Consider the following 27,789-nt stretch of genomic DNA (forward strand, 5'->3'; position numbering starts at 1 on the left):
CCCCCCATTCTGGCAACTGCTAATCTACTTTGTGTCTGTATGGATTTGCCTATTCTGTGGACATTTCATATAAATGGAAGCAAACAGTATGCAACCTTTTGTGTTTGGCTTCTTTCACTGAAAATAACGTTTTCAAGTTTCATCCATATTGGAGCATGTATCAGTACTTCATTCTTTTTATTGTTAAATATTCCATTGTTTTTTTATTCCATTCCATTTTTGTTTATGTCTGTTCATCGGTTGATGGACATTTGGGGTTTTTTCCACATTGTGACTATTATAAATAATGCTATGAACATTCGTGTAGAAGTTTTTGTGAGCACATACTTTTTATTTCTCTCAGATAAATATCTAAGAGTGGAATTGCTGGGTCTTATGATAACTCTGTGTTCAACATTTTGAAGAATTGCCTATTTTCCACAGCAGCTGAAATATTTATAAACAGCAGTATATGAGGGGTGTGTGTGTTCCTAAGTATCCTTAAGTTACAAAATTTAAAGTTGGCAACCTTATGTTAGTCTCCCTAAATTAAAAAAATAAAAAATTAAAGATCTATCTATGAAATCCAGAACTTTGGAGGCCATTGCTTTCACAAAGCAAACCAAAAAATCCAAAAAATCTATCCAGGAGTTTATTATTGAAAAAAAAAGAGAATTTCCGTCTTTTCCATTGATTCTTTGGCAAGCCAGGATGGTGCTGGTTTTTCTGTTTTGCCTCTGTTATGAGTGAAAGAGGCAGCATGGACGAAGTTGTTTCCAAAACAGAAAATTCAAGAAGTGTAACAAAGTGCTCTGATTAGAACAGAGAAATTACAGACTTGTGTTTATCTGTTTGTCCCATGACTGGAAATAGTGTGTACGGCTTCTCCTTTTCCCTCTTTGCAGGAGGAAAGGATTTAGTGGAGCTAACTATTGTGAAACCCCACTCTCTTGTCTGTGCGTCAGGATTAACCTTTCATGTTCACAGCAACACAAGAGTTTGGGCTGCTTCAAAACTCATTTACTGTTTAAAAATAATAATAATAATAATAATAAAATAAAACGCAAAGAGGGAGGGCTGCTGAAAGAGACCAGAGGAGACTTTGGGAGAAGACACGAGGTTCCTGCATCCCTGTGGGTGGAAACAGTGAATGGACAATAACTCTCAGTCAGCCAGCCCAGCTGCCCCCATTCCTTCTGAAGAACTGTTAGAAGGAGACCTTTGGGCTAGGAGAGTGGGAATGGGAGGGAAAACCTGTGAGCACAGCAATGGCTACCTTTGCTGTTTTTATTGAAAAGTACCATTTTGCTACAAGAATTGAAAACAGTGAATACCTTTATTTATTTATTTATATTAAAAAATTTTAATGTTTAATTTTGAGAGAGAGAGAGCAAGAACATGAGTGGGGTAAGGGCAGAGAGAGAGAGGGGTACAAAGAATCTGAAGCAGGCTCTGTGCTGACAGCAGAGCCTGATGTGGGGCTCATACTGACAAACTGTGAGATCATGACCTGAGCCAAAGTCGGCCGCTTAACCGACTGAGCCACCCAGTCACCCCAGGATACCTTTATTTATTTATTTTTAAGTTTCTTTGATTGAGAGAGAGTGCATGAGCCAGTGGGGGAGGGGAAGAGAGAGAGGAGAGAGAGAATCCCAAGCAGGCTCTGCACTGTCCACACAGAGCTTGGTGCAGGGCTCAATCTCATGAACCTCAAGATCACGACCTCAGTCAAAATCAAAAGTTCAACCCTTAACCCGACTGAGCCACCCAGGTGCCCTGAATATCTTTATTTTATTTATTTACTTTTTTAACGTTTACTTATTTTTGAGAGAGACAAAGTGCAAGTAGGGGAGGGGCAGAGAGAGAGGGAGACACAGAATCTGAAGCAGGCTCCAGGCTCCAAGCTGTCAGCACAGAACCCTGACGCAGGGCAGGCTGTCAGCATAGAGCCCGATGTGGGGCTCGAGCCCACGAAATGTGAGATCATGGCCTGAGCTGAAGCCAGATGCTTAATTGACTGAGCCACCCAGATACCTCCGGAGCATTCACATTTTTATGTGGTTGTTATTGTGAACATTCTACTTTATGTGCCTTTTTAAAAATGTAAGCCTTTGAATTTTTATTTATTTTAAACGCCTGTTTTTAAAATGTTTGTTCATTTTTTAATCCTTTTTTTAAATGTTTATTCATTTTTGAGAGTGAGAGAGCATGTGCATGCATGCACGTGCCTGAACAGGGGAAGGGCAGAGGGGGGTGGCCAGAGGATCTGAAGCAAGCTTTGGGTTGACAGCAGAGAGCCAGATGCAGGGCTCTAATTCACAAACCAAGAGATCATGACCTGGGACACGTGTATGGCTCAGTCAGTTGAATGTCTGACTTCGGCTCACATCATGATCTCACAGTTCATGGGTTCGAGCCCGCATCAGGCTCTATGCTGACAGCTCAGAGCCTGGAGTCTGCTTCAGATTCTGTGTCTCCATCTCTCTCTGCCCCTTTCCTGCTTTCACTCTGTCTCTCTCTCCCTCAAAAGTAAATAAACATTAAAAAAAATTTTTTTTTAAATAAAAGAGATCATGACCTGAGCTGAAGTCAGAAGCTTAAATTACTGAGCCATCCAGGTGCCCCTAAGCTTTTGAATTTTAGTGTGCAGTGTTTTTTTGTTTTTTGTTTTTGCTTTTGATATTTATCCATTTTAAGAGAGAGAGAGCAGGGGAGGGGCAGAGAGAGGAAGAGAGAGAAAGAATCCCAAGCAGGGCCCAAACCCAAGACCATGACTTGAGCCAAAACCAAGAGCCGGATATTCAACCAACTGAGGCACCCATGCGCCTTGCAGTTAGTTTTTATATGATATATTGTTTATTAACATTCCAGAGTTTTCCTGACTGTTCCCAGACTTGGGATATCTGACTTGTTTCCAATGCTTTGCCATTAAAGATAACTCATCTATAAACATCTTACTGAAGTGTATATTCTCTATTCTCTCTGAGACTCTGAGACTGTTTCTTTACCTGTGAAATGGAAATGATTGTATTTATCACTTAGGTCTGTTGTGAGGTTCAAAGTGAAGTTAAAGCTATGAAAACATTTTATAAACTAGAATGTATTAGGAAGAGGTATTGTTTTTGGTTTTGTATCAGTGATTACTTCTCTTTTTTGAATTGTTTTGTTGGGTTGTAATCTCCAAAATGAGCTCATTGGTTCAAAGGTTGTAACCCAAGATAATCCATTAATTCAAAATTAATTCTTTCAGAGGCACCTGGATGGCTCAGTCAGTAGAGCATGTGACTCTTGATAAAGACTTGTTTATGAACCTTAAGGGAAAGGACATAGCTGAGATTATATAATAGCTACTTTTTGTATATGTGTGTTAAGCTTTTCCTTTTATGAAACATTGGTGTTAATAGATGTTCATGGGGTTTTTAAAAAGTTTATTTTTAATGTTCCTATTTTTAATATCCTTACCAGTCAAGATCGCTTCTCCAGCTTGGGGGATATATAATGGTACATGAAATCATAAAGCATGAAAACCACTGATTTTCATTTTAACTTTATATTATCCATCTGAGTTTGCAATGTGTTGTGATGTAACTTAACTGGATTTTCATAATACAATAACCGTATAATGGAAGTGGGGTAGGGATCTATCAGTTGAGGACCTCTGGGGAGCAGACACTGAGATAGAGTTAGGAATGCCTGTGATAGATCAAGGGGCTAGCAAAGTTGGGGGCGGTGAGAGTCTCAGCTGAGCCAGTGAGAAACTCAGAAGCAAAGATTGCCTAATAGAGGAATCCTTGTTGGACAGAAATGGCTAGGCCCCAGTACCCCTATGCTTATCATTAGCTGGGGGACTGCCCAGGAAGGATGGGACTGAGGTGGATCCTGGAGGAGCTGTCAGCTAGCTGCATTCTTTGCAGCTGAATGACAAGTTCTTTTCTTTTCTTTTTTCTTTTCTTTTCTTTTCTTTTCTTTTCTTTTCTTTTCTTTTCTTTTCTTTTCTTTTCTTTTCTTTCTTTCGAGAGGGAGAATCTTAAGCAGGCTTCATGGAGCCCCAAAGAGCCTGATGCAGGGTTTGATGTCATGAGTGTGAAATCATGGCCTGAGCCAAAATCAAGAGCTGGACGCTTAACCAACTGAGCCACCCAGGCGCCCCCATAAGCTCTTTCTTGAAGAAAAATCTCTGAACGGACACCTCTGTGGCTGCCACAGCATCTTTTCTGTGACTGACTGACTTGGTGAAGAATAGGAAGGAGGCAGTGAAGCTAGGACTCTGATCCCACCTCTGACCATTGTACTGTTCTTTGTGTTTGTTTCTACTGAATGATTCTCCTATGAAAGAATTGAGTGCATTCAGAAATGCATAGGACAACATTTAGTAGAGGAGAATAAGACAATCAGATTGTAAGTGGTCTGGGAGAGGAAGATGAGACCAGACTGAGTAGCTTCTAGTTAAATGAATGAAAAGAGTGAACTGTAAGTTTTCTGTCCCTGGCTGATTTTTTTAATAGTGTGTTCCACAGCTGAAACACCTGTGAGAGCTCTGTTATTCCAGTTCTTTTTTTTTTCAACGTTTTTATTTTTATTTTTGGGACAGAGAGAGACAGCATGAACGGGGGAGGGGCAGAGAGAGAGGGAGACACAGAATCGGAAACAGGCTCCAGGCTCTGAGTCATCAGCCCAGAGCCCGACGCGGGGCTCGAACTCACGGACCGCGAGATCGTGACCTGGCTGAAGTCGGACGCTTAACCGACTGCGCCACCCAGGCGCCCCCAGTTCTTTTTTTTTTAATGTTTATTTATTTTTGACAGAGAGACAGAGCATGAGTGGGGGAGGGGCAGAGAGAGAGGGAGACAGAATCTGAAGCAGGTTCCAGGCTCTGAGCTGTCAGCACAGAGCCCGGTGCGGGGCTCAAACCCACAGACCGAGAGATCATGACCTGAGCCGAAGTGGGACGCTCAACCGACTGAGCCACCTAGGCGCCCCTGTTATTCCAGTTCTAATGAATAGGCCCAAGATTGCCAGCTTGCTTCATAACCTGAAAGCTTTATAATAGGTCTTCTGACCCGTTTCTTCTTCTGCTTTGCCTGTGTCTTTCTGGTTTTGTCAAAACTGCAGGGGATTAGAACCTGAGGTCCTGTGTCTCTTACATAACATCTTCCCTTCTCATGTCTGCAAGGGCTGCTCCTTTGCTATCTCCTTTCCCCTCCCCTATCTTAGTTTGGTTGCCAGGTAATAGGTAGTCAGGTAACAGGTAGCTCTTACTACCTCTGTTAATTTTGCCTTTCAGGTAAAGTGGTGATGTGTTGAAAGCAGATGTTTGAGTACTCTGCTGGGCCAATTTTACATATACTGAATCTTTATATAGAATTGATCTACAGTGGAGGAGGCAAGATATAGGGGAAGGAGAGATGGGACTGTATGAGGTTATCTTTCTTATTAGAGCCTCGCAGACATGGCTTTGTCTCTCTTGTTAGAAGACTTTATCATTTCACACCTTGTAGTGCCAGAGTGGGATGCTGTGTCTTATTTTGAGGAGGATGTGCTAGTTCAGCATCTTTATGGACCGTTCTGTTGTCAGCTTCCTAGGCTGCCACTTGGAGAGAGCAGACAGGGAACCCCTTCAGTCTGGGTGTGTGTGCGTGTGTGCACATAGGTAAGCACACCAGTGATCTGTCTGGAAAAGCTGGAAGGGGCGCCTGGGTGGCTCAGTCAGTTAAGCATCCGACTCTTGATTTCAGCTCAGGTCTTGATCTAAGAGTTGCGAGTTAAAGCCCCACACTGGGCTCCACACTGTGGAGCCTACTTAAAAAAAAAAGAAAAAGAAAAAGCTGGATGTAGCTAAGGAGATAATCAGAGATCTCACACACTATACCTACCACACTGAACCCCAGGTCTCAGGGTCTACAGGTCCTATGAGAAAGGGCATTGAAGAGAAGTCTCCCTTCAGACTTTATAGTTGGTCATTCAGTGAATGTTTTACAGGCTCACTCTTGCTGGGCTAAGCGTTCAGAAAGTAGATTAGCACTAGGAGGGGGTAGAGGATAGCAGGTAACCTGGAGAAGTAGACCAGTTACATAAATGCAAGGAGATAACATCAAGCATTAAACCTCAGTGTCTTGGATACTATCCATTTCCTCTGGGGGAACAGGGGTGGAGTCAGGCTGGAGGTAGGTATGGAACAGGGAAAGGTCTTTTTAGAGGAAGCTACCAAGGGCTGAGAGCAGTGTAGCTGAATGTGCTGAGGGGACAGGATTGACAGATATTCCCGATTTTCCACAGGAACGGGTTAGTAAATGCAATGTGTTTCTGTGTGTCTGTGTTATCAATGTCAGGTTCTGAAACATCCAAGATTCTGAATCTCTGCCTACTTGATTATCCGATGAGGGTGTAAGGATTTTAATCAAAAGAGACGTGCTTTAGAAAAGGAAGATGATTCTTCTCTAGAGAAAGATGGGGAGTTTAATCAGTTTAATTCTTTTCCTCACCCATTCTGTTAGACACTAGCTTCTACTAAGATTCCCAAAATTTAAGAGTAACATTGGGGAGGAGAGTGAAGGAACTTTCTCCATGCATCTCCAGTGCCTCAGATGCCTCAGGGCTCCTAGAAGTGTTAGAGCCTACGTAGCATCACTGTATGGTCAAAGTTGGGTTTTTGAGCCCTTGTACATAGAGCTGTAACAGGGTGTGTGGAAGGGCTATGGGAGGTGGAGGGAGCTGTAAAGGAGAGGGAAGCTCATTCCCCCCCTCCTCTAAAAGGCTACAGAGCTCTCTGAGGGTGAAAGTTTCAGAATTGATGCCTTTCTCTAACCAACCTTTCTATGCATTATCTTGACTCTGAAACAGACTGTTTTCATAGTTTCAGTTCTAAGTTATTAGAGTATGGGGCAGGTACTTAATTCTTAGGCTTGGAGCCTCCTTGTTTTTTGTTTTCTTTTTGTTTTTTCAATGTTTATATATTTTTGAGAGAGAACATGCATGAGTGGGAGAAGGGACAGAAAGAGGGGGTTTCTGAAGGGGTCTCTGCGCTAATAGCAGAGAGCTTGATATTGGGCCTCAAACTCAGGAACTGGAGATCATGACCTGAGCTGAAGTCAGAACTTAACTGACTAAGCCCCCCAGGTGCTCCACCTCCTTGGTTTTGGTTAGGTAGAAGCCTTAATTTAAGCTTTTCGGGAACTAGGATTAGCACTTTTGGTTCTGAAAAAAGCGAAGCATTTGAGGACCTTGTTCAGAATACTCAGAGCATTAGGGTCCTGTTCTGTTCCCCTCTCCCTTTCATGGAGAGAACCCTACATTTGTTTTCTTTCCCTGTCTCTACAGGCCTCATCATTTCTGTGTCCTGCTTCTACATATCTTATATCTCTCGTGGTCGGACCACTGGTGTGTGGACTTGTACATGATGAATTGTGAACTTCTAGCCACATGTAGTGCCCTTGGGTACTTAGAGGGAGACACTTACCACAAAGAACCAGATTGCTTAGGTGAGTACCTTTTGGAGAAAACAGGTACAAAACTTGCTTGAATCGAGGAGATCTGTAGAATTTCTCAAGTCCTGGGTATGAATAGCACATGGGCCAAGGGGGAGCTTCTTCCAGGGTTTCTTGTAAGTGTTTATTCTGTCCCTAAAGAGAGTGTAAAGGATTTGATCCGCTACTTGAGGCATGAGGATGACACTCGCGATGTGCGGCAACAGTTGGGGGCAGCCCAGATCCTGCAGAGTGACCTTCTACCCATCCTTACCCAACACGGCCAGGACAAGCCTCTCTTCGATGCTGTTATCAGGTTGGTTCCCCAGCGTTTTAACTTTTACCATGCACCAGCCCTTGGTGTTTGAGCTGATAGGTTTTGGTGGGGTTTGTTTTGTTTTGTTTTTGCTTTTTTTTTTTTCTAGTAAGTTTTTTGGTTTTTTTCCCTTTAATTTTAATTTTTTTTTAAATTTACATCCAAATTAGTTAGCATATAGTGCGACAATGATTTCAGGAGTAGATTCCTTAGTGCCCCTTACCCATTTAGCCCATCCCCCCTCCCACAACCCCTCCAGTAACCCTCAGTTTGTTCTCCATATTTATGAGTCTCTTATGTTGTGTCCCCCTCCCTGTTTTTATATTATTTTTGTTTCCCTTCCCTTACGTTCATCTGTTTTGTCTCTTAAAGTCCTCATATGACCTCAGTCATATGATATTTGTCTTTCTCTGACTGACTAATTTCACTTAGCATAATATCCTCCAGTTCCATCCACGTAGTTGCAAATGGCAAGATTTCATTCTTCTTGATTGCTAAGTAATACGCCATTGTGTGTAGATATACGTATATGTATATATATGTGTATATATACATATATATGGAGTATATATATATATATATATACACTCCATTGTAGTAATACTCCATTGTATACATATATGTATATATGTATGTGTATATATATATATATGTATATATACATAAATATATATATGTATATATACATAAATGTATATGTGTATATATATATATATATATATATAATACTCCATCTTCTTTAAATATTCATCCATCGATGGACATTTGGCCTCTTTCCGTACTTTGGCTATTGTTGATAGTGCTGCTATAAACATGGGGGTGCATGTGTCCCTTCGAAACTGCACACCTGTATCCCTTGGATAAATACCTAATAGTGCAATTGCTGGGTCATAGGGTAGTTCTATTTTTAGTTTTTTGAGGAACCTCCATACTGTTTTCCAGAGTGGCTACACCAGCTTGCATTCACACCAACAATGCAAAAGAGATCCTCTTTCTCCGCATCCTCGCCAACATCTGTTGTTGCCTGAGTTGTTAATGTTAGCCATTCTGACAGGTGTAAGGTGGTATCTCATTGTGGTTTTGATTTGTATTTCCCTGATGATGAGTGATGTTGAGCATTTTTTCATGTGTCAGTTGGCCATCTGGATGTCTTCTTTGGAGAAGTGTCTATTCATGTCTTTTGCCCATTTCTTCACTGGATTATTTGTTTTTGGGTGTTGAGTTTGATAAGTTGTTTATAGATTTTGGATACTAACCCTTTATCTGATATGTCGTTTGCAAATATCTTTGCTTTTGTTTTTTAATTTTTTTAATATATATATTTTTATGTTTATTTGTTTTCAAAAGAGAAGGAGAGAGCATGTGAGCAGTGGAGGGGCAGAGAGAGGGGAACAGAGGATCTGAAGTGGGCTCTGTGCTGACAGCAGACAACCCAATGCGGGGTTCAAACTCACAAATCACAAGATCATGACCTGAGCCCAAGTTGGACGTTTAACTGACTGAGCCACCCAGGCACTCCATGAACTGGTAGATTTTGGTGTTTGACTCTGGTGGGGAAATGTAAGAACATCTCCCTCTTTCATTGTTTCTCCAGGCTGATGGTGAACTTGACACAACCAGCTTTGCTCTGTTTTGGCAGTGTGCCCAAAGAACCAAGCTTTCGTCACCATTTTCTGCAGGTGCTAGCCTACTTGCAGGCCTACAAAGAGGTGAGGTTTTCCTTCAGAGTCCCTGGGGCAGAGGTTGGGGGCAGTAGGGAAGGAGAAGGTGGGTGCCACTTAAGGTCCATTCCCCTATCTTACAGGCCTTTGCCAGTGAGAAGGCTTTTGGAGTCCTCAGTGAAACTTTGTATGAGCTGCTACAGCTGGTGAGTGGGTCTCCACATTCCAGGATCCCAGGGGGCCATCAGTGTCTTGCTCCTCCTCTGGGCAGGGCGCCAGGCTGGGCATTGTCAGGACAGCACAGTTTGGAGATATGGCCCCAGTCCTTGCAGATGTATAGTCCCATCCATTGTCTCTGGCTGCCTCCAGAGTGCTTGAACTCTTTCCTTCCTTCTTTTTTTTTTTTCTTTTTTTAAAATGTTTATTTTTGAGAGAGAGAGAGAGAGAGAGAGAGAGAGAGAGAGAGAGACAGAGTGCGACCAGGGGAGGGGCAGAAAGAGAGGGACACATAGAATCTGAAGCAGGCTCCAGGCTCTGAGCTGTCAGCACAGAACCCCATGCTGGGCTCGAGGTCATGAACCGCAAGATCATGAATTGAGCCAAAGTCAGACACTTAACCCTGAGCCACCCAGGCGCCCCTCTTTTCTTCCTTCTTAATCCTGGTTCTCTTCTCAGCCTACGTCCCCCAGCCTGGGTAGATGCTGCCTGCCTTCCACAGGGAGTGTCTTCCTCTGACTGTCCTTCTGACTAGGGCTGGGAGGAACGACAAGAGGAAGACAACTTGCTGATTGAACGGATCCTGCTGCTGGTCAGAAATATTCTCCATGTTCCAGCCGACCTTGATCAAGAAAAGGTGAGAGGTTGTCTGCTTTCTTATGCTTGGTTAGGATGAGGTGCCCGTTTTTGCTTTTCTGCCCTCTGACAGGTCAGGGGGAACCTTGCTCAAGAGATGAGTTGGAGAGGGGCGCCTGGGTGGCTCAGTCGGTTGAGCGGCCGACTTCAGCTCAGGTCATGATCTCACGGTCCGTGAGTTCAAGCCCCGCGTCGGGCTCTGTGCTGACAGCTCAGAGCATGGAGCCTGTTTCAAATTCTGTGTCTCCCTCTCTCTGACCCTCCCCCATTCATGCTCTGTCTCTCTCTGTCTCAAAAATAAATAAACGTTAAAAAAAAAATTTTTTTTTTTTAATTAAAAAAATAAAAAAAATAAATAAATAAAAATTAAAAAAAAAGAGATGAGTTGGAGAACTTCAAGGCAGGGCAGTGAAACTGAATGACCACTCTTCCTCCCCTTATCACACTCACTGCTCAGAGGATCGATGATGACGCCAGTGTCCATGACCAGCTTCTCTGGGCAATTCACCTCAGTGGCCTGGATGACCTGCTTCTCTTTCTGGCCAGCTCACCTGCTGAGCAACAGTGGAGCCTGCATGTGCTAGAGATTGTATCCCTTATGTTTCGTGACCAGGTGAGTACCTGGCCTATTTCCCCAGTCCCTTCATCCATGTACTTTTCTGCTATATACCCAGAATTACTCTTGTAATAATGGCCGAATTATCTGGTGGCAGATGGGGAACAGAGTAGCTACCTCTTGAATATGGAGTACATTCAACAGTCCTATTTAATTCACCTTTTCTGTCCTCACTAGGATTGAACCTACAATAAGGAATGACAGTCCTTCTGACTCTTTCCTCCTTATTCCAAATCTAGAACCCTGAACAGCTGGCGGGAGTAGGACAGGGGCGCTTAGCTAAGGAGCGGAGCACAGATGTGGCAGAACTGGAGGTGTTGCGCCAGAGGGAAATGGCAGAAAAGAAGACTCGAGCCCTTCAGCGAAGCAACAGGTGAGTGGCAGGGATCTGCCCTACCCATGTTCCATCCCATCAGTATGGAATGCTAAGGCCAAAGGCTAAGATAGTGGTGATCAGATAACACTTTGCAATTACAGCAGGCTCTGATGTGCTGATGAAAGAGAATGGGGATAAAGCTTCCAGAGAATTTGAGGAATCACCCTGGACTTTTTTTTTTTTTTTTTACTGCAGACATTCTCGATTTGGGGGCTCCTACATTGTCCAGGGGTTGAAATCCATTGGGGAGAGGGACCTCATCTTTCATAAAGGTCTCCACAATGTGAGTATGCTCCCATCTTGGGTGAGAACACTGTGGAGTTAAAGGTACCTAAGAAACGTAAGCAAGTGGGGCAGCTGGCTGGCTCAGTCAGTGGAGCATGTGACTCTTTATCTCAGGGTTGTGAGTTCAAGCCCCATGTTGGGTGTAGGGATTACTTAAAATCATAAAAGTGAAAAAAAAGAGAGAAAGGTAAATAAGCCTCTCTGGAAGTAAAGCATCTCTGTTCCTGGGCTTAGAAAGTTGGAGACCGTAGGAGGGGCCCCTGGGTGGCTCAGTGAGTTGAGCGTCCACCTCTTGATTTTGGCTCAGGTCGTGATCTCATGGTTCGTTGGTTTGAGACCTATGTGAGGCTCAGTGCTCACAGTGCCAAGCCAGCTTGGGATCCTCTCCCTCTCTCTCCACCCCTTCCCTTCTCGTGCTCTCTCTCTCTTCCTCAAAAATAAATAAATAAACTTAAAAGAAAAGAATACTCATTTGTTTTTTTTTTTAATGTTTATTTTTGAGAGAGTGTGAGCAAGGGAGGGGAAGAGAGAGAGGGAGACACAATCTGAAGCAGGCTCCGGGCTGTCAGCACAGAGCCTGAGTGGGGCTCATACCCACCAACTGTGAGATCATGACCTGAGCCGAAGTCAGACGCTTAACCAACTGAGCCACCCAGGAGGCCCAAAAGAATACTCTTTAAAAAAGAAAGAAAGAGGGGCGCCTGGGTGGCGCAGTTGGTTAAGCGTCCGACTTCAGCCAGGTCACGATCTCGCGGTCCGTGAGTTCGAGCCCCGTGTTGGGCTCTGGGCTGATGGCTCAGAGCCTGGAGCCTGTTTCCGATTCTGTGTCTCCCTCTCTCTCTACCCCTCCCCTGTTCATGCTCTGTCTCTCTCTGTCCCAAAAATAAATAAACGTTGAAAAAAAAAAAAAAGAAAGAAAGAAAGTTGGAGACTGTAGGAGAAATAGAGCCTCTGGCATTATTGTCTTTACCTGTATCTTCATTTAGTACCAGAGGGAGAGAACCTTCTAAGAGTTTCTTCTGAGAAAATGGTTGCACTAGGGATGTGGAAAGAGCTGCAAGGGGAGGGTGGTAATGAGGAGTAATTCTGATCCCCCAACGTACACCCCCAGCTCCAAAACTACAGTTCAGATTTGGGAAAGCAGCCCCGAAGGGTGCCTAAACGTCGGCAGGCTGCCCAGGAGCTGTCCGTTCAGCGCCGCTCCGCCCTCAATGTGAGACTCTTCCTCAGAGACTTCTGCTCTGAGTTCCTGGAGAACTGTTATAACCGGCTCATGGGCTCAGTGAAGGTGAGAACCTAGGGAGGATGGGATAGGGAGGTGATGGGACCAGTGGTGGGTAAGAAGGGCAGCTGGGGAGGAGCCTGAAGGAGGCTGACCCCAGAGTGTGGACTAGAAGTTGGGCAAGGTATAGGGCACCCTTGAGAGATGGTGAGGATGTTAGGAAGGAGTGGGACAATTGGGACAGTTTTAAAAAAGCTTAGAGAAATTGCCCCAGAGGAAGGGGAAAGGAATGTGGAGAGACCTGGGGAGAACAAGAGAGGGTGGAAATTCTGGTCCTAGAATGTGGTTATAACGGTGTCTAGGGTTTATCCCATCGTCATAGGACAAGGAGAAAGTTGGAAGCCCTGGGGTCACAGGGTGGTCTTTTTCTCCTCGACATTAGGATCACCTGCTGCGAGAGAAGGCTCAGCAGCATGATGAGACCTACTACATGTGGGCCTTGGCTTTCTTCATGGCCTTCAACCGAGCTGCCTCCTTCCGGCCAGGCCTGGTTTCTGAGACCCTCAGTGTCCGTACCTTCCACTTCATTGAGCAGAACCTCACCAACTACTATGAAATGATGCTGACGGACCGCAAGGAAGCTGCCTCCTGGGCACGTCGGTGAGTGGGATGAGAACTGGGGTCAGAGTGGGCATCTCAGCTAGGTTGGGAATCTGAGTTCCTGAATTCCAGGTGGTACTTTCTTCCTGTTTCAGGATTAAGGTGGTAAGGATGGGGAGCAGGGACTGGCTGGGTCATTCTTTTTGATGGCACCTTTTTTAGGGAAGGTTTAGAAGTGGTACGTTTTCCATGAGCCAATTTCCTAAGTTGTCCTCCATTTCTCCTCTTTTCCTCATCTCACAGGATGCACCTGGCCCTGAAGGCCTATCAGGAGCTGCTGGCCACAGTGAATGAGATGGACATGTCCCCAGATGAGGCTGTGAGGGAGAGCAGCCGCATCATCAAGAGTGAGACCCTGGCCTGTCTCTGACCCTGGCCTTTCCTATCTCTTGACCACAATCTCACTCTTTGCAGTCCCAACTTCATCCATCTCTCCCTTTACCAAAGTTTCCAGACCAATCCATCCATTCCTTTCTCTTCTCCATTCCTAGACAACATTTTCTATGTGATGGAGTACCGAGAGCTGTTCCTGGCACTCTTTCGAAAGTTTGATGAGAGATGTCAGCCACGCTCTTTCCTTCGTGACCTGGTAGAAACCACTCACCTCTTCCTCAAGATGTTGGAGCGGTTCTGTCGGAGCCGTGGGAACCTGGTGGTGCAGGTACTGGGCAGCCCCGGCATGTGGACAGTTTGGAAAGAGCCATGAGGGAAGGGTCAGAGAACAGGGAACTCTCCTCATATTTCTGCAGCTTAAGCTCACCTGTTAGAACTACTCTGAACTAAGGAGGGCAAAGGGTTTGTTGGTGTTGCTGATGTGAGTCTACTATAGTTTCCTTTTTTCATTTAGATTTATTTCCAGTGTAACATAAATATTTTAATTCATTTAGGAAGCATTTATTAAATACCTACTGTGTGCTAAGCACATAAACTATGGGGATTCACAGTTTTAGAGTTTAGTAATTATGCTGTGATCCTTCTTGGTTATACTTCAGAAGCATTGTAGTAAGATGGAAAGAACCCTAAATTAAAAGCCAGAAGGTCTGGGATCTCATCCTATATTAGTTACCGTTAGAATAACTCAACCTGCTCATATGGGTCCCCAGATCCCTAAACGTGGGATTGTAATATGAGCTTGAAATGAAATAAAAGATTAAAGACGTGCAAGACCACATTGGGGAGGGACAGAGAGAGGAGGAGAGAAAGAGAGTCCCAAGCAGGCTCTCTATCAGCATAGAGCCTGGCTCAGGGCTTGAACTCATGAAAGGTGAGATCATGACCTGAGCCAAAATCAAGAGTTGGATGCTTAAACCAAGTTAGCCACCCAGGTGCCCCTTTTTTGGGTAGAATTTCTTATCCTCATTGTAAATCTGTTCATTTTACAGGCTTGGTTAAGCTAGAACTGCTTTTGGGAAATCTCTGATCCCAAGAAATAAGTTAAATACTACTCTTAAGTTTTGCCATGGCATTTTATGCTCAGCCATATTCTAGGTCTTACCCATACTGTACTATAATTTACCTATCTACCCACCTGTCTCAAGATTCCACTAGATTGTATGCTCCTCAAGGGCAAGGAAATACACTGTTCACTGTTGCATCCCTATTGCTTATGAATAGCACACAGTTGTCATTCCGTGACTATTGATTATTAATTAATTCAGACCTCTGGTGAATGAATTAATAGAGAAGACATTGATGGGAAAAAGTCTTCTTAGCTTTTCTGTCATCCTAACAATGGTTCTTTCTCCATAGAACAAACGAAAGAAAAGAAAGAAGAAAAAGAAGGTCCAAGATCAGCCTGTTGCTTCTGGTAATGTCTCCTATAGCACAGGGGAACTAGAAGCTATGTGGCCATCCCTGGCCGAGCAGCTACAGTGCTATGCCCAGGTAGGTAGTTGCAGAAAGTCTATCTTTCTCAAGGGTAGTGCACCGATAGGCTGTCTCGGTTTCCCTCCTCTGTTCCCATAGCCTTAATCCCTCTCTAGGATCCTGAGCTCAGTTTGGACTCCATGGTTCCCTTTGATGCGGCCTCAGAGGTGCCAGTGGAAGAGCAGCGGGCAGAAGCCATGGTGCGGATCCAAGACTGTCTCCTGACTGGCCAGGCCCCACAGGCCCTAACCCTCCTTAGGTCTGCCCGGTAAGAACCCTGCTCATCCCTTCTCCTGGATTCAGCTCCTGGATTTCGGGGGTAGGGGGAGGCATTCACTGTGGTACAAGGTTCTTTGCCTTCAATTGAGAGAAGTCCCATCAGAAGCATGGGGGCTCTGTACTGAGCACTGAGTCCTGGGGAGCTTGGATTGGCTTTGTGGGGTTTTTGTTGTTTGTTTTTAAATGTTTATTTATTTATTTTTGGAGAGAGTGTGTGAACAGGGGAGGGGCAGAGAGAGGGAGACAGAGAAACCCAAGCAGGCTCCACTCTGTCAGCTCAGAGCCTGACATGAAGCTCAAACCCACAAACTGTGAGATTATGACTTGAGCCGCAATCAAGAGTCCGACACTTAACTGAGTGAGCCACCCACGCCCCCCTGCTGTTTGTTTTTATTTTATTTTTGAGAAATATCAGAAAGCACAATTAATTGGGGGGAAAATATAGATAATTCTATTGGCTGAAGATAATCATCATTAACATTTTGATGAGTAATCTTCCAGGCTTTTTAATCTTCTGTGTTGTATATAGATCTATACAGCTTCTTTTACAAAAATGAAACATTGTATATGCTGTTTTATAGTATTTTTTTACTTCTTAATATATTGTGAGGATTTCTTAAGAGATACGAGATATATTGCCATAATTGTTAATGGCATCATGAAATGTACATTTGTTCAACCAAATGTCAGACATTTAGATTGTTTGCATGGTGATATTCATTGCAATGTGGCTTATTTTTATTAAAAATTTTTTTCTTAATATTTATTTATTATTATTGAGAGACAGAGAGAGATAGAGCATGAGCATAGAAGGGGCAGAGAGGAGGAGACACAGAATCCAAAGCAGGCTCCAGGCTCTGAACTGTCAGCACAGAGCCCCATGCAGGGCCCAAACTCACAAACCGCAAGATCATGATCTCAGCTGAAGTTGGACACTTAACCGACTGAGCCACCCAGGCCCCCTAAAATTTTTTTTAATGTTTCTTTATTTTTGAGAGAGAGAGAGAGAGAGAGAGCATAAGTGGGGGAGGGGGAGAGAGAGAGAGGGAGACACAGAATCTAAAGCTGGCTCCAGGCTCCAAGCTGTCGGCACAGAGCCCGACGCGGGGCTCAAACCCACGAACCGTTAAGATCATGACCTGAGCCGAAGTCAGATGCTTAACCAACTGAGCCACCCAGGTGCCCCTCGTTGCAATGTGGCTTATGAGGGAAAATTTCCCCAGAGTCTTTGTTTTATCTTTGAGTGACAGTTTGCATTCTCTTTCTGGCTGCAAATGAAATTCCTTCTCTCACTTCTCACTTCAAATTATAACTCATATTCTCCCTGGTTAAGGTCTTTTTTTTCTCTGGGCTTCAGGGAGGTGTGGCCAGAGGGAGATGTGTTTGGCTCTCAAGACATTTCTGCAGAGGAAGAGATCCAATTGCTGAAACAGATTCTCTGTGCCCCGCTTCCCCGTGAGTCTCCATTTCCTTCACATCTCTGTCCTTCCAGTTCTTTTCTAGAACCAGCATCACAGAGATCCAATAATCCTCGGTCTTTCTTTTTTGTTTTCTGTTGGTTTTTTTTTTAAAGTTTATGTATTCATTTTGAGAGAGACAGAGAGCAAGCGGGGGAGGGGCAGAGTAAGAGGGAGAGAAAGCATCCCAAGCAGTCTCTGCACTGTCAGCGCAGAGCCCGATGTGGGGCTCGAACCCATGAAACAGGAGATCATGACTTCAGCCAAAACCAAGAGTCAAGTACTTAACCGACTGAGCCACCCAGGCGCCCCTAATTCTCACTCTTCCTATAGGGCAACAGGGGTCAGAGGAACAAGGGGCAGAGGAAGAGGAAGAGGAGGAGGAGGAGGAGGAGGAAGAGTTGCAAGCGGTCCAGGTGTCAGAAAAAGAATTTAATTTTCTGGACTACCTGAAACGGTGCGGGCTGAGCAGACTGAGTTGGTCCCAGGTTGGCGACTACAGAGCTGGGAGGGCCATCACTGTCTTTCTCGTGCTGACAGCCTCTTTCTCTGTGTCTTGGTGCAGTTTTGCAAGCTCAACTGTTGTGCGAGCCTACGTGCTGCTGCTGCGGAGCTACCGACAGAACAGTGCCCACACTAACCACTGCATTGTCAAGATGCTGCACCGGCTGGCCCATGACCTCAAAATGGAAGCCCTCCTTTTCCAGCTCTCCCTCTTCTGCCTCTTCAACCGTCTGCTTAGTGACCCAGCTGCTGGGGCCTATAAAGTGAGGGCATACCAAGGAACAGGGATGGAGAGGCATAGGGGGGTCCGGGGGTAATGAAGGGTAGTCTGCAAGAGATAAAGGGTGCTGAGTGATGTCAAGGGCTAAGAGAGGAGAGATCGGTGAGGAAGTAGGCAGGCAGGTGGACGGAGCTGGAGGGGCAGGGTAGGGGAGTCTGAGTGAGGAGAGGCAGCTGGGAATAGGTAGAAAATGGCTGGAGGGCCTGGTTTATATGTCCATTTAGGCCAGAGGTTTCACAGCAGCTTCCTCATCCCACAGGAGCTAGTGACTTTTGCCAAGTACATCCTGGGCAAGTTCTTTGCGTTGGCTGCAGTCAACCAAAAAGCCTTTGTGGAGCTGCTGTTCTGGAAGAACACAGCTGTGGTTCGAGAGATGGCCGAGGGCTATGGCTCTCTGGATGGCGGGTGAGCTTCAGGATGGGAAAGGATGGGCAGTAATGGTGGGTGACACAGTCACAGACTGTCAAAGCTGGAAGAGCTTGCAGATCAGATAGTCTGACTTTCTTCCTCTTTAATAGGTGAAAAAATAAGCTCCCAAGGTGAATTGCTTTCCCTGAGATCACCCAAGAGAGGAAGTGGGTCTGGAGCCTATCTCCTGTCTGCTCTAGTTTCCTTCCTTCACCAGCCTTCGTGGGGATGGTCAGTTGGCAGTGAGGTGGCCCTTGTCCCAAAGGTGCCCTGTCCCAAAATGTGCTGGGAAACCATAAAGATTCATGGAAATGTTTGCCTCTTTCCCTGTAGCTCAGCTCCTCTCCTTTCCCCATAATCTGCTCAGCCCCTGCAGTGTCCGCTTCCGTAGGCCCAACCCAGAAAATCTCTTCATTTGGCCTTTGGGTTCATAAGTGGAAGGAGAATGAAGGAAAGGAAGCACACCTTAGGCCACTGCTAGTGGCTCCTTTCAGTCACCTGCGTTGTCCTTCTTGTTCCTTTTGGAGCTGACCAAAGAGGGCCTTTGGTCTCCTCTTTGGGGCCAACATCCTACATGTTCCCTTTCTCCTTTCCCCATTTGTCAATTTATTTTTATTTTTATTCATTTATTTTTTTAACATTTATTTATTTTTGAGACAGAGAGCATGAGCAGGGGAGGGGCGGAGAGAGAGAGGGGCACAGAATCCGAAGCAGGTTTCAGGCTCTAAGCTGTCAGCACAGAGCCTGACACGAGGCTGTAACTCACAGACCATGAGATCGTGACCTGAGCCAAAGTCAGATGCTTAACTGACTGAGCCACCCAAGCACCCCTATTTTTATTTTATTTTATTTAAGTTTATTTATTTATTTTGAGAGAGAGTTTGTGCATAGGAGGAGCAGAGAGAGAGGGAGAGAGAGACTTCTAAGCAGGCTCTGCACTGTCAGTGCAAGCAGCCTGATGCGGGGCTCAAACTTGAAAACCCATGAGATCACGATCTGAGCCGAAATCAAAGTGTGTGATGCTTAACTAATTGAGCCACCCAGGCACCCCTCCTTTCCCCATTTAGATCTTCCAGTCGCAGACCCCCGGTGTGGAGCCCAGAGGAGGAGGCCCAGCTTCAGGAACTGTACCTCGCCCATAAGGATGTGGAAGGTATGAGTCCTTGAGATCTGAAGATTTTTGAAGCAGGCAGCCTGAGCTCCAGGACCCCTCTTTACTGCCTCACTCCCCCTCCACGTTAGGTCAGGATGTGGTAGACACCATCTTGGTGCACCTGAAAACCCCTCGGACACGCAAGCAAGTTATCCACCATCTGGTACGGCTGGGACTGGCTGACAGTGTCAAGGGCTTCCAAAGGTAGAGGCACATGTTCTGGAGGGCATTGAAATTGGGAGTCCTCGGTCCTCAGTTTGCTCCCTGGGCCCCCTCTTCCACTGACGTCTCCTTAAGCAGGAAAGGAACCCATATTGTACTGTGGACAGAAGATCAGGAGCTGGAGCTGCAGCGGCTTTTTGAGGAGTTCCAGGACTCAGATGGTGAGTGGAAACTCAGGGAACCTTGGAGATGAGAGAGCCGAGCTGGCCATTGCTTCCCCCTGCCTCCTGTTCCCAAGAGACGGCTTATCTCATTCCTTCTTTCCACTTACCATACCTGTGGTGTCATTTGTGAGTGAATTGAATTAGCCTCTTTCCAAAGACCTCTGCTGTCTTTCACTCCTCCGTTTCCCCTGTTGCTTTGGGGAACTTACACTTTCTCTCTTTGTAGATGTGCTAGGTCATATCATGAAGAATATCACAGCCAAACGCTCACGGGCCCGAATAGTGGATAAGCTGCTGGCTCTGGGGCTGGTGGCTGAGCGGCGGGAGCTATATAAGAAACGCCGGAAGAAGCTGGCACCCTTGAGCTCGGTAACAGTCTTTCCCTGGCTCTGCAGGCTGGGCCCACTCCCCCTGAAGTGCCCCTCAGAGGTAGCTCACCCAGATTCTTCCTGCCTTAAGCTCTCTGGCTAGGTGTCTTCCCCTCCACACACACACACACCCCACCAGTTTCCAGGAGTGGTCAAGAACCAACGGACTCCACTCAGTTCTTCATCTTGTTTCCTTTTTAGCCTAATGGAGAGGAGTCCCTGAAAGATTTTTGCCAGGAAGATCTGGAAGAAGAGGAAATCCTGCCAGAGGAAGAGAGTGAAGAAGATGAAGAGAAAGAGGAGGACTCAGAAGCAGAGCAAGCCCAGGGTAGCTCAGTGCTTTCAACTGAAAACCTTGGGCAAAGCCTGTATCAGGAAGGTGAGGACTTGGCCTACGAGAGATGTCTCAGGTGGAGGGGTTGGTAGTATGGGCCAATTCTAAGTTTCCCTCCTTCCCTTAGGCTTTTCTGCTCCCCTTCTGTGGCTCCAGAACTGCCTGATTCGAGTAGCGGATGATCGAGAAGAGGATGGTGAGTGGATAAATGATGGTTTTCGGGGCTGGGGTACTGGAGGCTGCTGGAGAGCTGGCCGTGGGATGGATGACCAGTTCTTTCTTCAAAACTTCACCACATGACTACTGGCCCTATTCTAGGCTGCTCGCAGGCAGTGCCTTTGGTGCCGTTGACAGAAGAAAATGAGGAAGCAATGGAAAATGAACAGTTTCAACAGCTGTTGCGCAAGCTAGGAGTTCGGCCTCCTTCCTCTGGGCAGGTAAGTATGCCAGTTACGGTATCAGCTATGGCATATTACTGCTATTTTAAAATACGTACATCTCTTTCTCCTCGTTGCAGTTGCCATCTCTGACCTCATTTCCTATCAACTTTGACCGAGACTCCTGCAGCAGCCATCCTGTTCATCTTCTCTAATCTCGCCTTCCCCTAGTCCATCTTCCATGTTGTCCTGAGTTTCCCTCATCCCTTCCTCCCTTCCTTCCTTCCTTCCCTTTTTATTTTCTTTTTATTTTTCCCTTATTTTTTTTTTTCAACGTTTATTTATTTTTGGGACAGAGAGAGACAGAGCATGAACGGGCGAGGGGCAGAGAGAGAGGGAGACACAGAATCGGAAACAGGCTCCAGGCTCTGAGCCATCAGCCCAGAGCCTGATGCGGGGCTCGAACTCACGGACCGCGAGATCGTGACCTGGCTGAAGTCGGACGCTTAACCGACTGCGCCACCCAGGCACCCCTATTTTTCCCTTATTAAGTAGGCTCCATGCCCAGTGTAGAGCCCAGTGTGGGGCTCAAACTCGCAACCCTGAGATCAAGACCTAACCACCTGAGCCACCTAGGCACCCCACAAGTTACCTTTCTAAAGTGGAATTTTGATTGTATTACTCCCCTGTCCATTACTTCCCTTTCTCTCCAGAAGAGATTATATTACTCTCCTGAACCAACCAACTGGATGGTTCTTTCTGCACTGTTGGCAGGACAGAGTCCTTGACCTCTGAGTGGCATGCTTGGCCTTGACCAGCCTTTGCAGCCTCATGGCCACGCCACCCACACACCTGTGTTTCCCCATCCTCCTCCTGGACTACTTTCTATTCTCCAAACAGTAGGCTTCTCATATATCCACACAGTTGATCGTGCCAGTCCCTCCATTGGACGGCTCCAGCCACGCATACAAGGTGACACACACATCACCCATCTTCCTGACGACCCTCCGCTCGACCTTCAAGAGTCTATTCAGTTCTTACCTCCTCAGAGAAGCAGTCCCTACCACTCCTTCAACCTCTAAAGTGAAAGTAATAACTTTGGTAGCTGGGATTTATTCATTCCCTTCATGTAGCCCCCATCCTGTGAGATTACAGTATGTTGGTTCTTTCTCCCATTAGATTGTGGGTTCCTTGAAAGCAGGGATCATATCTGATTTATCTTTGCATCCCCAATACCCATTCATTCATTTATTTTGTTTTTGTTTTTGTTTTTGTTTTTTTTAATTTTTTTTCAACGTTTTTTATTTATTTTGGGGACAGAGAGAGACAGAGCATGAATGGGGGAGGGGCAGAGAGAGAGGGAGACACAGAATCGGAAACAGGCTCCAGGCTCCGAGCCATCAGCCCAGAGCCTGACGCGGGGCTAGAACTCACGGACCGCGAGATCATGACCTGGCTGAAGTCGGACGCTTAACCGACTGCGCCACCCAGGCGCCCCTATTTTGTTATTTAAAAAAATTTTTTTAATGTTTATTTTTGAGAGAGAGAGACAGAGCAGGGGTGGGGCAGAGAGAGAAGGAGACAGAATCTGAAGCAGGCTCCATGTTCTGAGGTCTTAGCACAGAGCCTGACTCAGGGCTTGAACCCATGAACTGTGAGATCATGACCTGAGCTGAAGTCTGATGCTCAACCAACTGGGCCACCCAGACACCCCCATTCATTCATTTATTTAATTAACAACTGAATTTACTGGGAGCTTTGTGCTGTATGAGGCACTGTACTAGACATTGTGCATATACTGGATAAATAAGCAATAAGTAGAGTTTATTCAATGAATCATATTTTTCAATGAATATTATCAAGATCGGGTGAAGTAGAGTCTGCTCCTTTCCTACTGCTTTCATTTTCAACTTGTTTGCACCTGTAGGAAACCTTCTGGAGGATTCCAGCCAAGCTGAGTCCTTCCCAGCTCCGGAGGATAGCAGCTTCTTTGAGTCAGCCAGAGGAGGAGCAAAAACTTCGGCTAGGACTAGAACCGAAAGTCCCTGGAGAGCAAAACCCTGAGGAGGAGCACCAAAGGGAACAGCGAGCACAAGCCCTGAGGGCCCTCCAATTGGCCCGGAAAAAGAAAGCTGGCCCGGTGTCCCCCAGCGGTAAGACCACTTACCTGTTGGGTACTAACTATGGGCTAGCCATGTTGATCTAGAGGGCTGATAGGGTATTTTGAGAAGATGAGGGCCCAGTTCTCTAATTCCATGCCTCTCATGGTCATCTCAGGGGAAGGGACCACTGGTGAGAAAGAACAGCTGCAAATGGTACCCAGGAAGCGACAACTGCTGGACAGCGATGAAGAACAGGAGGAGGATGAGGGCAAGAACAAAGGTAGGGAGTCTGACAGGGACCTGCTTTTTCTTCTGACCTCTAGCACTCTTCCCTTCAATCCCGAAGATCAGTGCTACTGTCCTTCTTTCCCCATAACATATTTAGATTCTCTCTCTCTTCTCACCCCTTTCATTCCCATAGCACTAGAATCCAGAGCTCCAGGAATCCAAAAGAAGAAACGGTTTCAAATTGAGGATGAAGATGAGAATGACTGAAGGGCCAGAAGCTTTGGGGTAGAGGTAGATCATTTTTAGGTGGCGAATTTCAGTCAGACTTCAGAAACAGGACCCAGAAACTGCTCTTAGTAGACAGAAGCAGTAGAGTCCTGGGCTTCCCCAGGGATTTGGGGTCCAGGAATTTCCGGCAACAGTGTTGGGACAACTCTGCAATCACTTCTTGCGTCTCCCAGTTTTAGCAGTATGCCTCAGTAGCTCTCCAGAGACTTACCTCTCTTTTTCTAGGATCTGTTTCTTTGGGTTAGTAGCACCCCTTAGAAAATCGGAGGAGTGAGTGAGATATAGAAGGCACCTGGGACCCTGTTTGGCTTTCTGCCAGAGGTGGGTCACAGCACCAGATGGGGAGCTTTGTGACATGATGGGTGGGGGTGTTGCACCATTTTAAAAAAGCACCAGATGCTCCCATCCTCATTTTCTTTCCTGTGATCACTCCCAGGCACCAGATCGAACCCAATTCCTGTGGTTTAGGTAGGGTTGGGATGCAGTACTCTTGAGATGATGAACGTGTTTGGTTTGTGTTTGGTATTACATTCAATGTGTAAAGTTAAAAGTTGCCAATGTTGATGTGATGTGCCAATCTGTCTAAGTCTCCCAGCCTTCCACCTGCTATGTTCTTGGAAGAAGAGCCTTTAACTTTTAGGGTTAAAAGAGGCCATCACCCTTCCCTTTTCTCCTGCTTTCCCTACAGAAGACATGAAAACATTCTCACCTCAAGATCCTTTGTCTAGGATAAATCTTCAGGATGACAAGTGTATACAGCAGGAAGAAGCAGGAGCCACAAAGGGTGCAAGAGCCAGTTTTCCAGCATGGAGCAGAGTGGAGGATAAAGTCTGGGCAAGAAAGAGATGAATAAATACTGCAAATGCTGTGTCTTTTCCTGTTCTTGGAAACCATCAGCTTTCTGGCTCCCCATGTTTCTAGCTAATGTGGGATGAAAGAGACATTCCAAAAATAGCTATTGAGATCAGGGATAGCCCTAGGTAAAGGATGCATTTGGATTGTCTTGTTCTTCTGACTTGGTTTTTTTCCTCCCACAGCCTCTAAAGATAGGAGTGAAGCTACCTCTGGGTAATTGAAGTTTCCAAGGGCTAAGACATTTCCTAGCTTGGTCTGGTCTTGGTGTATCTTTATCCCAAGCCTTTCCCTACTTCCCAACCTGAGCACTTCAGCAGGGCCGTTCCGGCTCCCTTGTTGTGTCTTGCTGTCCACATTGGCTGTCTTTCCAAGAAATGCCCCCAAAGGGGCTCTGACCTGCCAGGCTTCTTTGAAACAAGTATAGACCATTTGCTGTGATTGGGCACAAAAGTGTTGCTATCCTTTTCCATTTATTTACCCTGTAGTTTTGAAATTTTTAAATGAAAAGAGGAATAAAAAGCTACTTTTACATATTTGAGTCATGGCCATCTGATTCTCACTCTAGATCTCCCTGGATCTCTGTGTTGAACTAGAGTGGGAATGTGGGAGGGAGAGGCAGATACTGCTAACAGAAATTTCAGGTTACTGGGGAGTGTCTGAGACCGGACAAACTCCAGTCAGTCAATACATGTGCAGTTCAGATCTTCCAGGAAGAAGAGGCGTAGGTGGAATTAGAAATGCAAGAGATTTGTTGGGGAAATGTTTTTGAAGGATAAAGGGGAGATAGAGCAGTGTAGATTGGGAGAGCCTATAGCCCATGATGGTGGTCAGATGCCTGTGAGAGGAGAAAGGGGAAAATCGCAGTGTTACTCAGAAAATCTTGTCCGACTGTCGGGGAGCCCCAAGCAAAGATTACCTGGTTGAGGAGCCCCATATCTGGCAGACACGGGCTAGCCCTAGCACCCTCCACCAGTTATTGGCTCCGAGCAGCCTGGAGAGAATGACGTGGGTGTGACTGCAGAAAATCCTAAGGAGTCAAAACTTAAGATGTCAGCTGAATAGACTCTTTACTGCATGTTCTTTTGAAGGGAGCTCTGAACAGAACGTTGCAGTACAAACGTGCAAACACTTGGCACAGTCGTGTCTCCCACTGATCACTGAGGCAAGCAGCCATTCCCTTTGTTCCCCTCCTACAAGACAGTACTGGGAGCGGAGCAACCTACTGGAAAGGCACACATCTCACTAAAGGGTAATTTGGGGCTCTTGCATTTAAGTAGAAAATGAAACAGAGAAGTCCCTGGTGACCTAGGAATAAGAGAAGCCAAGTGAGATCAATTGTGTTCCATTTCCCATTCCATGGACCCTAACTAAAAGGTACAGCCTAGAGGTGATGCATAAGTGAAACTTTATTTTCTAGCTCCCACTTCAGCAATAGTTTGATCGTTCATTGCTACATGTTAACACTCTATAGCTGCCATTTCATATGGAACCCAGACAAAGGTCCTGATGTCCTTTCCTTCATCCCCAGGATCCCAGCCACCCTCTGCACACCCCTGATTCTGTTAGACTTGGCCCCTAATGTTCCTGCCTGGCCTTATCCACATGGCCTCTCTACCCAAGATCTAATAGGCCTGGCACCAGGGAAGCCCTGGAGCAAGCTGGCTTTACCAAACTGATGCCTGGACCCACAGCTTTAGCTCTATAGTCTGGGATGTGTAAAAGTACATAGACCCACACCCACTAGCTCTAAGGACTCTGGAATAGCAGAGCGCAGCGGGGAGAGTATTGTGTGGTACCTTGGCCCCTGTTCTGCAGGTGTTGGACTCAGGGAAGGCCACATGTGTCTGCCCCACTGAGGACTGGGAGCTGGAGCAGCCTGAGCACAATGAGGTCCCGTCGTTGACAGGAGTAGAACCCTACTATAAACTGCACAGCTTTATACTATACTGCTTAGAACTGCTCAGAGGCCGATAGATGACTGAGATGAGGCCATAGGCCTGGATTATGACCTTCTGATAATTGTGATGGTTAGGACCGATACAGTTGTTGGTCAGCTCTGCATTTAAGCCTGTGGTAAGGGCTGAGGTTTAGCTCCAGTGTTACTATGAGAAACAGCCTCTTCCAGAGACAAGGGAGCAGAGCTTAGGGGAACCTTGGATGTGAGTGACCTGGAAGAAACAACTACCATGACCTCAAAGGGGCAGGTGTCAGAGGTAGTAAGTTGAGCTCTCTGCTGGTGATGGGTCTTGTTTAAGCGCTATAACTTAGAGCCTGGGACTGGGAGTTTTGTGCTAGAAGAAAACTAGATAGGCATAGAAGGAATGAATTCTAATTTTTTGATAAGCTGTGTGGCATTCAAAATCCAAAATAAACATTAGCTCTGATACCTATAGGATATACAGTGATGAAATATACAGTAGTTAAAAAGCATGCTAATTTAAATTTGTCTAACAGTTTTGTTTCATGGCCCAGATGTGGGGTGTGTGTGTGTGTGTGTGTGTATTTTTTTTTTAAGTATTTATTTTGAGAGAGAGAGCACGCACAAGCAGGGGAGGGGCAGAGAGAGAGAGAATCCATCCCAAGCAGGCTCCACACGGTCATTGCAGAGCCCGACGCGGGGCTCAAACTCCTGAACCATGAGAGCATGACCTGAGCCGAAACCAAGAGTTAGACACTTAACCAGCTGAGCCACCTACGTATATCTTGGTTGTGGTGTATCTTGGTGAGTGTTCTATAGGTGCTTGAAAAGAATGTGATTTTGGGGCGCCTGGGTGGCGCAGTCGGTTAAGCGTCCGACTTCAGCCAGGTCACGATCTCGTGGTCCGTGAGTTCGAGCCCCGCGTCAGGCTCTGGGCTGATGGCTCGGAGCCTGGAGCCTATTTCCGATTCTGTGTCTCCCTCTCTCTCTGCCCCTCCCCCGTTCATGCTCTGTCTCTCTCTGTCCCAAAAATAAATAAAAAACGTTGAAAAATTTTAAAAAAAAATAAGAAAAGAATGTGATTTTAAGGTAAAATTCACATAACACTTCATCATTTTAAACATTTTAGAGGCACCTGGGTGGCAGCTGTTGGTGAAGGAACTTAAGAGAATGAGCCATACACTACATTGGTTCCACCCCCAGAGTATACCCCTCCTTATTTCTGACCTTGACTCCTACAGTATCTGACCCTCTAAGGCTCCTCGTCTCAGTCTCCTTTTCCCTGTCATTCATTTCCCTTTCTACCTGCAGAATTCCTTTTAAAACATGGTTGTCGTCATGACTTTACTTTGCTCAAGAGCACTTCATGGTTTCCCATTTCTTTCAGGACAGAGTCTGGACCCAGAATAGCATACTTGATCTGAGCGAGTCTCTGCATCCTCACCACCATGTCTGACTATGCCCATATTTTAAACTGTTGCCCCTTGCCGCTAAATTTTTTTAAGATTTTATTTATTTATTTATTTATTTATTTATTTATTTATTTATTTATTTAT

The 27,789-nt window shown here is 45.7% G+C and overlaps 1 protein-coding gene across 3 annotated transcripts in view; it reads left to right on the top strand.

The window, feature by feature from the left end:
- The window catches only part of TIMELESS (timeless circadian regulator), a 30,523-nt gene extending 6,197 nt beyond the window's left edge, over nt 1-24,326 (top strand). Inside the window, exons 1-30 of one of the 3 annotated variants that reach the window (XM_040491706.1) lie at nt 6,167-6,261; nt 7,297-7,457; nt 7,605-7,758; nt 9,353-9,467; nt 9,563-9,625; nt 10,171-10,272; nt 10,729-10,884; nt 11,127-11,260; nt 11,459-11,546; nt 12,660-12,836; nt 13,213-13,430; nt 13,674-13,777; nt 13,922-14,091; nt 15,180-15,314; nt 15,413-15,564; nt 16,933-17,030; nt 17,366-17,489; nt 17,598-17,799; nt 18,076-18,221; nt 19,292-19,377; nt 19,467-19,581; nt 19,678-19,760; nt 19,990-20,132; nt 20,333-20,510; nt 20,593-20,661; nt 20,784-20,902; nt 22,770-22,995; nt 23,120-23,224; nt 23,366-23,463; nt 24,149-24,326. In XM_040491706.1, coding sequence (XP_040347640.1) covers nt 7,373-7,457; nt 7,605-7,758; nt 9,353-9,467; nt 9,563-9,625; nt 10,171-10,272; nt 10,729-10,884; nt 11,127-11,260; nt 11,459-11,546; nt 12,660-12,836; nt 13,213-13,430; nt 13,674-13,777; nt 13,922-14,091; nt 15,180-15,314; nt 15,413-15,564; nt 16,933-17,030; nt 17,366-17,489; nt 17,598-17,799; nt 18,076-18,221; nt 19,292-19,377; nt 19,467-19,581; nt 19,678-19,760; nt 19,990-20,132; nt 20,333-20,510; nt 20,593-20,661; nt 20,784-20,902; nt 22,770-22,995; nt 23,120-23,224; nt 23,366-23,439 — 3,621 coding nt within the window. In that variant the 5' untranslated portion in view covers nt 6,167-6,261; nt 7,297-7,372 and the 3' untranslated portion in view covers nt 23,440-23,463; nt 24,149-24,326. Of the gene's footprint in view, nt 1-6,166; nt 6,262-7,296; nt 7,458-7,604; nt 7,759-9,352; nt 9,468-9,562; nt 9,626-10,170; nt 10,273-10,728; nt 10,885-11,126; nt 11,261-11,458; nt 11,547-12,659; nt 12,837-13,212; nt 13,431-13,673; nt 13,778-13,921; nt 14,092-15,179; nt 15,315-15,412; nt 15,565-16,932; nt 17,031-17,365; nt 17,490-17,597; nt 17,800-18,075; nt 18,222-19,291; nt 19,378-19,466; nt 19,582-19,677; nt 19,761-19,989; nt 20,133-20,332; nt 20,511-20,592; nt 20,662-20,783; nt 20,903-22,769; nt 22,996-23,119; nt 23,225-23,365; nt 23,464-24,148 lie in introns of those variants that run through there. The other 2 variants (XM_040491705.1, XM_040491707.1) reach the window with 2 other exon arrangements.
- Nucleotides 24,327-27,789: the final 3,463 nt, after the last annotated feature.

Source organism: Herpailurus yagouaroundi, unplaced genomic scaffold (assembly GCF_014898765.1).
Source record: "Herpailurus yagouaroundi ecotype Mexico unplaced genomic scaffold, PumYag 182, whole genome shotgun sequence".
Classification (NCBI taxonomy): domain Eukaryota; kingdom Metazoa; phylum Chordata; class Mammalia; order Carnivora; family Felidae; genus Herpailurus; species Herpailurus yagouaroundi.